The following is an 11,955-nucleotide window of genomic DNA, read 5'->3' as shown; positions in this document are numbered from 1 at the left end:
TTAATGCTTGACATCAAGATTGCCGATGACATGACATATAAACGCCATGAACGCTATGAAAAGACAAATGATGGTAGCAAAGTCAGTTTCACTCTGAGAAGAGGAGGTACGAGTGGGCAGGTGTGCAGGAGGAGAATAGGTTACAGGAGGAGGGGTAATTGTGCGAGGGGAGAGAGGAGAAGGAGGGGTTTTGGGAGCAGTTGTACAGTTTCCAGTAGAAGTAACATTGCTGCTCTCTTCTGGATCTTGAACCTCTTTAATCAGGATGCCATAGGGTCGAATGGACTCTTCCACTATCTCTCTCTCCTCCCCGTCTGACAACCCCCTTGCAACAGGAATCAGCCAGGTATCCTCAATGGGTTTCTCTCTCTGGCAGGGATTGATGCGGTTCTGCATGATCACTTTGTAGGTTTTCCCATTCGTCTTGGATTTAAAGGTCTTTGCGTAGAGCTTCTCTGCCTTATCCAGCTTAGGTGTTGAGTAAATGCCTCTTCCATGCGCAGCACGGCTCCCTGCTTTGTAATGAGATGTGATGATTCCTTTGGCACCATCAAGACTTGTACCATGATAGGAGACTGGCCATTCTCCTGGTGCAGAGCTGCTCCTCCATCCATCTGGCCCCAGCCAGGTGTTTCCATCTGGGTATTTATCTTTGACCTTCAGGGCCATGCGGTACCAGCCAAGAGGACGCTGATAAGATTCATCACCCCTTACACAGTCAACTGATTTAGTTAAAGAGGTGAAGTCAAAGTCATACCGTGGATCGAATAACTCCTCCACATTTACTCTGAGGTTGCTTTCATACTTATTTGAGATGGAGCCTCTGCCAAGGATGGTGGAGATATGAAAGTCGTCAACAGTTAGAGATTTTCCACTGGTTTTAGGAGACTTCTCCAGATGTTCTATGCGATTTCCAGACAGCACAGACAGGACTTCAAGTCGAATACCTCGATCCACCATGGCTGATATTTAGCTGTTCCTTTCAGGTCTTCCAGCTCATTTATCTGGTGTCTCATTCACTGTCTTAGGATGTGTGTGAAAACACTTTCACTTACTCCTCTTTACAGTTGGAGTAGTTAATGATTAAGATTCTTTGTGGTAGATATCAATGTATCAATGCATCTGTAACTCAGTTTGGTATCAGTGCCATTACATTGCTTTAACAATGTTTTTCCTGGTTAATGATTTATAGCACCCAGTCAATTTCCAATGTCAAATCCCATAAACCAAAGTCATCTTTCCAATAGTGACCCAGAATAAAGAGCACATACAGATCATAGATCCATTAACATGATCAATGTACAGTAAATGAGCAGGGATAACTTCCTGTAGACACTCCAGTCCTTCAACACTGACAAAATTGATGGGAACTTTTTGGAGCTCATTGCTTTAACAGTTGGCATCAGAATGGAATGGCAATAGAATGCTATTTGCTACAATCCCATAAAATGTATCCTATTACAGCAATATTTATAGACGATTGTCCAATTCATGTAAGTAAGCCTACATGCATGGATATAATAGATCATCATCAGAGTTTTACCCCTCCTCATCAATAGAGACTATGCCAGGGCTCTCATATCAATAGAAACTGGCTTTAATGAGCCACAGCCGTGAATAATTAACCAGTGCCTTTATTACAGCAATAAAGAGACTAGTCATGTGTGGATATCTTAAGGGAAAAATCCACCATAAAGCACTGTAACACATTTCTGGGTTCATTTTGCTGTTGTATTTTTCTTATTCCTGCAGATAACTGGCCAAATGTAGATGATGTGATGTCACGTTGAGATATTTCCGGCAGCTACAATGGAATTTAATAGGAGAAACATTTTCAGCGATCTAAAACACCAACCTTCCACAGTCATACAGGGAGAAATCCATCGTAGAAGAGGAGAGAGACCAATTTCTCCACCCACAGTAGCCTCAATAGACCAGAATGCAATGCAGCCACAAGACATGTTGCAGTTTGAGTGAGGGAAGCAACTCTCACTGTTCACTGGGGGTTGTCAAAAGACATTCTGGGCAATGTAGGAAATTGCTAACTGAGGTAGAAGATGAGGCAGGTTGAGTGGATACAACAAAAAGTAAATTGCGGTGCTTCATCACAAAAGAACATATAGATTTAGATTTAGAATAAATAGATTTTCATGAAAAGCTAAGTGAAAGTAACAGATTACTCTTGTTGTTACTGCTGATCTAAATAATGTCATACAACTTACAAATCACTGAAATTTTCATCGTAATCTATGTTGGGTTTTTTTCATCGTAATGTATGTTTTAATTTTTTTTAAGATCTAAGAAGATGTCTTTTGTGTCCTTTGAAAAATTTAAAAATTATATATAACAAAAAAAAAAAAAAAAAAAAAAAAACAGCAAAATTTTGTCATCAAAGACAGAAAAGGTGACAATACTCAGGGTTATTCTTCAAGGATTAGAGTATACTAATAGAACTAATACTATGGAAAATAGTCACCTAAGTCATATAGTTTTATAATGCAGGGTTCATACAGGAATTGAGTCACGTTGGCCTCAAACTCAGCATTCTTTCAGTTTTGCAAGTTTACCCCAGAATAAAATCTTCAATTGATCAATTGATCAATGGCAACAAAATTCATTGAAATTTATTGAAGTCATTGATTCAAAATACTCTGTTACACAATAGCTTTTGTCTTTTATTGTCTAGATGTACAACTACTACTACTGCTACTGCTAGTGTTAACAGACACACTATCACAGCTTTTGAGTGAGTACAAGAATGTTTCTTCAAAGATCTTTTGTTGCAGACTTTTCCACTCAAAGCTGTGTCAAGCCAAGCGGCAAGATAACAATATACGCATGTGAAAGTTTGCGTACATTTTCATCCTCCTGGAAGAAAGCTCTTCCTTCCTTCCAGTTTCTGAGACTTTAACATATTTGTTCTTCTTTGGAGGATTTGGAACTGCAGAAAATGCATACATGTGCTATCATATAACATGTCTTGTCAAAAAAAAACTGGGATGTCCTTTTAGTTGTCCTTCCTTCTCTCTGTTCCTGCATGTCCATCCAGTTGCCTGATTGTATTTACTTATGTGCCTATCTACTATTGTCAGTGGTGGAAACTAACTAAGTACATTTACTCAAGTACTGTACTTAAGTACAATTTTGAGATACTTGTACTTTACTTGAGTATTTCCATTTGATGCTACTTTATACTTCCACTCCACTACATTTCAGAGGGAAATATTGTACTTTCTACTCCACTACATTTATTTGACAGCTTTAGTTACTTTTCAGATGGAGATTTGACACAATGGATAATATAACAAGCTTTTAAAATACAACACATTGTTAAAGATGAAACCAGTGGTTTCCAACCTTTTTGGCTTTTGATGTCTTACAAAAAGCAGTGTGTAGTCGGGTCACATTTCAGATGTCTATGAGTTGTTAACAGCTCCACCAAATAGTGATTTTTCCCTCTAAACCTCACATGGTTTCATTTCAATAAATGTTCAAATGATCCAATATTTCAGCAAAAATCAAAGATTAGAGAAAAAGTCCAAAAACTGAATACAGATTTGTGTATCAGAACTTTGTTTTTTCTTCTTTCCTCTCCCATTAATCATCTCATGACCCCTCAGATTTATCTTGTGACCCTTTGGAGGGGCCCGACCCCTAGGTTGGGAACCACTGGACTAAACTAGCTAACTGTATATAAAGTAGTTCAAACTAGCTCCACCTCCAGCAGCTACAACAGTAACACGTGGCTTACACACTGATGCTTCAGTATTAATAATCTAATGATGTCATATATAATAAAATATCAGTCAGAGGGACCAAACCACTACTTTAGACACTGTGCTAGTGCTGATTGTGGTCTGAGCACTGAAACATTAATCGGTAATGTAAATCGCAGTCTTTTCACACCTGAAGAGCCTCTTTTTGTCAGTGCATGATGCATAATGGGTCATGGCATATTGTAAAATAGTTGGATCAATTTCATATTTTAAATTTATATTCTGTTCATGTGTCTGTTGATGAGTCCTTTCGTTTTCTTGTGGTTTATGTTTGATGCAAAATGTATATATTTAGACTATTTCTTAACTCCAAAAACCCACCAAAACCTACCTTCATGGGTCGATACATATAGGTGTTTTTAACGGTACTTAAGTGATAGATAGATAGATAGATAGATAGATAGATAGATAGATAGATAGATAGATAGATAGATAACGACAACTTTAACACAAAGGGCTAAAGAGACACATCCTTTATTGAAGATGTCATCACCAGACCTTTAATTTGGCAATAATAAATAACTGAAGCAGAAGGCAAAAAAACTACAACAGAACCAGAATAATGACACTAGTGAAGAAAAGCTCAGAAAGTCACTACAGCTGTCTAAATGTGTCCATATAGAATATCCTAGCAAGTGAGTAAGTGTGCTGTTACCCAGTGTTTCCTCTATATTCATTCAGAAGTGGTGGACCAACACAGCATGAACACGACCACACCTGACAGAGCAAGTCAGAAATGTTACAGTATAACCACTTTTTCCCATTCAAAACACAAACAAGTATAGAGTTTGTGTGTAAAATGTAACTGTATCCTGGTTAGATAGTTAAAATGAAGCCATAAACTGCACTGAAACTAAAACTGGGACCAAAACAGGGATGGATGTGGAACCAAAACCACAGCTACAATGAAATCATAGGGCAAACACTGAGCATATAACATTTTCTAGTAGTGTGTAGTATGTTGTATCGTATATATACCAGAGTATAGTGATGACATGCTGAAGCGAACTTTGAGCCTTCTTGTCATAGCAGCTATTATGGTGCATTCAATACATCTCAGAATCTCAGAAGCTTTTCACTAAAGACCTCACGACTGAGCTTCTTGCATTAAAGCATTTAGGTCAGAAAATAGATGACATAGGCTATATATATACATTATATCTATAGACACAGCTTGGATTAGCCAATGTAGTTAGCTAGCTAGGTACTTTAAGCCTCTGTGGTATGCTTTATACCCTAGTACAATAGTGCAAACACATAAAAGCATACAGCACAATCAGAATGTTGTGCTTTAATACTGAAACTGCAAATATTAGGATGTTGTTTTTTAGGATTCAATTGCGTGAAATTTGGTACACATGTTCAGGGAGGCTGTACTAGTCAAAATCAGAAGTTTTGTCATCATTGGTGAAAGTAGGCAGGGCCTATGGTGTAATAACCATGTAACAGCCAGTAAATCAAAGTCCATTTGCATAATCGGTCCCACACTTCTCAGCCTCGTATGGAATGGCATTTTTAACATGTGTACTGAATTTTGTGCGATTCGACCAAAAGGGGGCGCCGCAAACACCAAAAATGGGCGTGGCCTAACAGAAAAATGGCCGTAACTCTACACCCGTTTGTTCAATGATTGCGAAACTTGGCAGATACATCAAGGGATATATTTGGATGATGTCCTTGGAACCATTGACACTTTTTTTTGCGACGTCAGTACCGTTCAGAAAAAGGCTTGAACCCCTTTCATGGCCACTTGCGGCTATATTTTTTTGTTGTTTTTAGCATGCCGCTCACCTGGTATTATTCTGCCTTGGCGTTTGGAAACTTCACATTTCTGAGTTGACATGAATGCACCTTTATTCCACAGCAGGCTAATAAGTATGCAGCCTAGCCCTTTTTGGTGCTGTAGTGGAAACCAAGCTAAAGTAAGCCCAGGCTAGCTGTTAGCCGCTGTAAGGACAGCAGTTACAGTTGCTAAAAAATGAACAAAACAAAAAACAACAGTCATCTCATAAAAAGCATGGCAGACCTAGAATGGTCAAATGGTCATTCCAACACATTACAAACTTGTTACAAATAAAAGCTTTTTAAAAGTCTGTGGATATATACGTACAGGATTATTTATCAGGTCATAGTTTAGCTCATAAATACTATGTCCAGTAAAAATACAGTACCATAAATCTCTCTTTGTAGTAATCAAGACAGGACATAAAAATATGTAGAAATCTTCACCAGACCATAGAGTTAGAACATCATTCAGAAGATTCATTCAGAAGCGTTCAGGTCATTTTGCTGAGACAAAAAACAGCAGAGCCATAGATAGATAGAGTTTGGCCAGGTTGTATCAAAGCCATAGGTACATTCTGTCTGGGCTGTACTGTGGGTGTCATACGGCTGTTCCTATTCTAAAACAAAAAAAGTGTTTGCTGCAAACATGTAGCGATGCCTTCTGTAACATCACCATGGTGACACGCCATTTAAAGATCAGCTCATTCAGGTGATGGCCCTCTGGCGGCCATATTGGAGGTCAACAGCTCTTGGCAACAATGGCTGAAAATAGCTGATTGGATTTCTAAACTTACGATTCGACAACAGTATTGAATACACATAGTTCATTTCTGGGATGTTTTTGACCAGTAACTGACCAGTATTGTGCTTAATGTCAGAATATTAACTAGCTAAGATCATCTAAGTATCACCATCTTGTTAACATATCTGGTTTGCACAATAGTTAACCTCATGTAGTAGCTAGTAGTGGCTAGTAGTTATATATTAACCTTAACATTGGTTTCTTTGCTAAATGAGCCTGCTGGCTAGTTAGCTAGCTAACAGTTTGTTCAGGTTAACTGAGCTGACTCTTCTCAAGCTACAATCTCAGAACCCATCGTCTATCGGTCTGACGACGATTAGACTCTGGGGGTGATGGCCAATATTTTGGGGTTTCCGGTCTAGCCAGCGGATATCCGAGCCAAGACTTCCTCTTCCGTGTGCCGGTCATTGTTTACAGTCCGATTAGCAACTTGAGACCCGAGAATGGAGTTGGAGTTGAGAGACGACGTCTCATATGCCGTATCTGTTTATAGAGATTAGCCCAAATGTCGTCTGGACCTAAAACACCTACAAAAAGTATCGATGTTTGTGTATTGTGTGGAGAAACGTTCGACTCTCGCGTCTCTAGTTGGAAACCCCGAAATATTGGCCGTCGCCCCCAGAGTCTGATCGTTGTCAGACCGATAGACGATGGGTTCGGAGATTGCTCAAGCTACAACTCAGAGTGTTTTAGAGTAGAGACTAGAGCTAAAGACAAGACAGTTTACTGTGTCACAGTAACCTCACATTTGGAAACAAATCCATCTTATCACACTATTCACTTTTACTGAGAACGTTACTGAATGGATCTTCAGCCACACCACAACAAGCTTTTTCATGTATTTCTCTTTTCTAGCCTGGTTGTTATAGATTATTTGCGTATGGCCAATTCTCTAATGTACCTCCAAGATGGCACCAGGTGTGATAGATTACTGGTGCAAATGCAAAACTTGTATAGAATTACCAGTTACTTAGCAAAAAGTAGTACTGTGGAGCCAACATGGCTGACACCAAAACCTGGGACATCCAAACTCTTTTGATCAATGGCTCGTTAAAACATTTCAATAGGGCAGTGATTTTCAAAGTCTGGGTTGGCACCTTAAGGTACGTCACCTGAAGATCAACATGACTTGTCCAAGTATTCCAAGGAAATTATGTTGCAACTACCCCAAATCTCTGAAATGTCTAGGCAGGTTGAATTAAATGCTGTTAGTCAGGCTAAAACAGTAGGCCTATAGATTATGTTAGATAAGTCTAAATAATAGCCTGAAAAAGTAACATTTGTCTTGTCAGCAGAATTATTTTAAAAACGTGGGTGTCCAGAAAAAGTTTGAAAATCACTGCACTACAGTCAGCATAACTTCATGGTTATAAATATCAATAAATATCAATAAATAGTTTGAGCTGTACCATAATGCAACGTCTTAAACATCTAGAAAACAAAGTGCTGAAAATATTAAACATTAAAGGAGAATACCACTGTTATTCACATGTGGTTATGTTATTCGGAATGTCAAAAACAGTGGTAAATCAATGACTCCTGCCTTAACAGAAGTCAAACTCTCAGACTGAACCTTTTACTATTATTATGTATGGTTGCCATTTTGTGCTTGTGCATAATTGCCATAAACCTCAAGTGAAAGTGCCTTAAAAACCCACAAAAGTCATTAAATGTCATGAAAATGTCTAAGTATTGCCTTTCAAAGCAGGACTTCTCATACTTTTCCAGCCAGGGACCCAAACTGAATAAATTTAATCTCTCATCTTGGGATCCAGGCTCATAAAAATATACTTGTCCTCTTCTCGTCATTTGGGGCTTGTGACCCATTTTGGGTCCCAACCCATAGTTTAAGAAACACTGTTAAAGACATTGGCATTCTGAGACACAGGAAGGTGTATGTTTCCATTTTGGTTTTTGAATCGGCTGGTAGTCCAGCGCCGCCGTTGTTCACTCCTTTTTCTGATTGGCTAGTAGGCTGGCCTCCCATCGCTGTGCCATGGCGTTCTGTCGTCGTGGCAACGAAGAGAGGGCTGGGGGGAACTGGGGGGAGGGGGAGACTCATCTAAACCACTGGAACCAAGATAGAGGGATGGATGGATGGAAGGAAGGATTGATGGATGGATGGAGCAAGCAAGTGATGGATGGACAGAGGATGGGATGGATGGAAGAATTGATGGAAGAAGGAGGGATGGATACAGGGGTGATGGATGGATGAATAAATGAGCCAAATGAATAAATGTGTACTAAATTGTGAACTAATGGATTAAAAAATTAATCAGTCTCCAACTGGTTAATAAATCGATCAGTTCACAAATGGGCAAAATAGATGAATGAACAAGTAAAAAAATGACAAATTAATTACCAAATATGCAAATTAAGAGACAAATGAAAGAATGAACAACGGAATATGATTTCTATACCATGTGCCAGTACACAACCTTGATGTACTGATACATGGAATAATCTAATACAGTAAAATGCAGTCACTGTTGCCTATGTTCTCAGCCCTAAAGGCATCATTTGCAGACAATACAGACAGGCAATTTACCAACAATTATAAGCAGTATTTTAATGACACATTTATCTCCTATAACCCACTACTTATTAAAAATAGCCTAATTGTATATTCTCCTAGAAAATACTTATTTTCATGATGAGTCAAGAAAGATTGGCAAGGCAGAACATACCTGCCTGCCTGAACAGTACAGTAGAACCTAAGCTCAGGACCTCAGGAATGGAGGTGGTTTGAGTCAGTGAAATGTTCACATGAACACTGAAGTACCCTGACTCTTATTCGTAATAAAAAAAAAACATACTGTATCTTCCAATATGTCCTGGTTGCACAAGCGTTCTAAAATGACTGGTACAGTCCGGTACAGTCTAGTTGAAATGCTTAGGTTTAAATAAATATTTGCCCCATGGAAGATTTTTAAGAAAGTATATACTGTATATTTGGCTTGTTATGCCTGTTCAAAAGCCAGAAAGGTCAGTTTAAATCTCCACATGCCAGATGAGCAAAGTTCTACTGAAGTTGATTACTAAGGCTTTAAAAATTTAAACGAATGCCTAGAAATACATCAAAAGGAGAGACAGACATACAGAAATAGAGTTAGAGAGTGTGTGTGTTGTTTCAAAGAACCTATAAAGAAGAACCTATAAAGAAGTCCGACTGAGTTTCAAACACGTTCTACCTTGGCAATGACACTGATGTAATTTGTTATTTGGTTTACTGACTAATGTTTTGGGTACTTTCATAGCACATTTTGATTGATAAAATGTGTCAGAAATACAGCAAAAGGCACCATACAAAACGACTGCCAAGTACATTCACTGTTGTCAGTAAGGCTCAGTTAACTTTAGCTTTGTTGCCACTGCAGCTGCTTACTCATCTTTATGCTAACAACTACCGCTAGCTGCTAAAAGATAGTATTGGTAGAAGTACGGTTTCTAGACGTCCCGGTTTGTCCGGGATTGTCCCGGTTTCAAGATGGGTGTCCCGAGTCCAGACGAATATCTGTAAAACACTAAAATGTCCCGGTTTTCAATATTCACTACCAAACTGTCCCGGTTTTCACCACAATTAAAATAATAATAATAATAGCATTATACTTGTTTTCAGCACTTACATAGACGTTTATCATGTTCTGTCCCGTTCATTATTACCTAACCCAATCAAAAAACATAAACAATGCACCACGCCTCTGAATTCAACACTGATTTGTCTGTATGTGTGTCAATCAATCAATGTGTTGTTGTCAAGGCTGTTGCTAGCCTGCGACGCTTGTGGCTCTGTCTGACAGAATCTGTCAGTACTCTAACGGTTAGCTGTCATGCCGAAGAGAAAGTCGGTCTTTTCTCAATCCTTGTGTTTTGTGTTTACTAGTGTTATTATACAGTTTTCAAATAAACTATGTTTTGGTGGATTTTTGGAGAGAAAACATCATTTTTCGTTTGCTGAGGCTCTGTCCATGGTGTTGAAAGGTGCGGTCACTAGGTGTGCTAAGCGCTGAAATAATTGTCCCCCATCCTGATGAAAATGCCTATGGTGCGTGTATAAGCTCATACATGTGTGCGTGCATCAACGTGTGGTACACTTAAGGGTCCCGGTTCGGGGGTTTGAAAATGTGGTCACCCGAGGTAGAAGAGCATTAATGCTAGCAAACAGTAGGCTAACTATGTCGTTAACAACAACAAGCCGGCCAGATTCTGATTTTCTTTCTTTTATTTATGTATTTAAAAGAACAAGTTAACGTAGTTAACGTAGTGAAATTAATGTTATTTGCTTAACTTAAGAGCAGTGGTAAGACAGAATCAAGTTAAAGAGTTGACACATTTATCGATCAAACTTTACTATGAAAACACCCAAACCATTAGCTAGTAATCCAAATAACAAATTGCTGTCAGACTTTAAAAACTAAGTATGGACTTCCCATCTGCTGTAATACAAATAATGCAGCAGGCTTTAGAGTTTGTCTCTAATTAACCCTCGCACCCATGGCTCTGACAAATCTGACTGTTCCTTCTTTATAGGAGGTTCCTTGGTGTATGTGTGTGTGTGTGTGTGCGTGCAAACTTACCTTGTGGTCACAAGACAGACTGGATTCCATTTTGCGTTCCATTTTGCGGGTCCTGGAGGGGGATGAGGGGGAGGAGACACATCTGTCTGGAACCTCAGACGCTGGAATAAACCATTCAGGCAGATGGAGGTGAACAGAGGGACCAATCAGACAGGGAGACACCATGACAGTCAAATCAGATAGTAATTCACTGTCAGATTTTTCTGAAATTTGTCTTTCATCCCAAGCAACTCCTTCAGTATTTAAAGAGTAACTAAACCCCAAACCCAAATGTGTGTAAATCCTGACATCTAATGACATACTTCTGAAATTGCAACTACTGAAATTGGCTGATCTTTGGTGTACCGTGATGTCACCATAGAAGGTGACATCACCAGGACAAGTTAGATAGGTTGGTTTCATTTGTACCATTTTGTGTCCCTAATTGAGTGAATACAAATTGGGACACAAAATGTGGGGGAAAAAAGTGGGAGTGAGTGATACGTACCATTGTAGCTGATGTTATCATTCAGGCCGGGAGACACCAGCACTGTATCGTACCTCTCTCTCTCTCTCCCTCTCTTCCACTCCTCCTCTCTCCTCCTCCTCCACTCCTCCTCCCTCTGCCTCCTCCACTCCTCCTCCCTCTGCCTCACCACCCGGATCTCCTGCTCCACCAGCGACTGGCTGCTGAGGGAGCGCAGCTTGAAGAACGGATTGGACGAGAAGGTGCTCTCCTGAGTTTCCATGGAGACGGGGGCGGAGCTCAGGCAGAACTCGGAGGCGCTGCGAATGATCAGATTGGAGGTCTCCACGACGATGACGCTGGCGGCGGGCGGGGCGTCCAAGCCTCCCGGCCAATCGCAGAAGCCTCCCGGGGAGAGCAGGCGGGTCCGGGAGGCGGAGTGGGAGGAGTCGGGCTCCAGGATGATGACGTTATTGGCCGTCATCTCGTGATAGACAGATCGAGGAAGGGAGGAGGAGGAGGGGGAAGAAGAGGGGGAGATGGACAGGGTGGGGGTGCGGCAGGCTGGAG

General features: G+C 40.0%; 1 protein-coding gene across 1 annotated transcript; it reads right to left on the bottom strand.

Moving 5' to 3' along the window:
- Positions 1 to 960, bottom strand: LOC139638046 (uncharacterized). The gene has a single exon (XM_071512069.1). The coding sequence runs from the start codon at positions 958 to 960 to the stop codon at positions 1 to 3; it is 960 nt and encodes a 319-aa protein (XP_071368170.1).
- Between the last annotated feature and the right edge of the window lie 10,995 nt (positions 961 to 11,955).

Source organism: Centroberyx affinis, unplaced genomic scaffold (assembly GCF_046629955.1).
Source record: "Centroberyx affinis isolate AG114_WGS23_722 - 3 ecotype Tasmania unplaced genomic scaffold, CSIRO-AGI_Caff_v1 ptg006062l_1, whole genome shotgun sequence".
Taxonomy (NCBI): Eukaryota; Metazoa; Chordata; class Actinopteri; order Beryciformes; family Berycidae; genus Centroberyx; species Centroberyx affinis.
The sequence above is the reverse complement of the archived record's forward strand: the minus strand, read 5'-3'. Positions and strand labels throughout refer to the sequence as shown.

What these genes read in the sequence shown, in the direction of transcription:
- LOC139638046 (XM_071512069.1), bottom strand. Translation starts at nt 960, where the DNA reads ATGGTGGATCGAGGTATTCGACTTGAAGTCCTGTCTGTGCTGTCTGGA.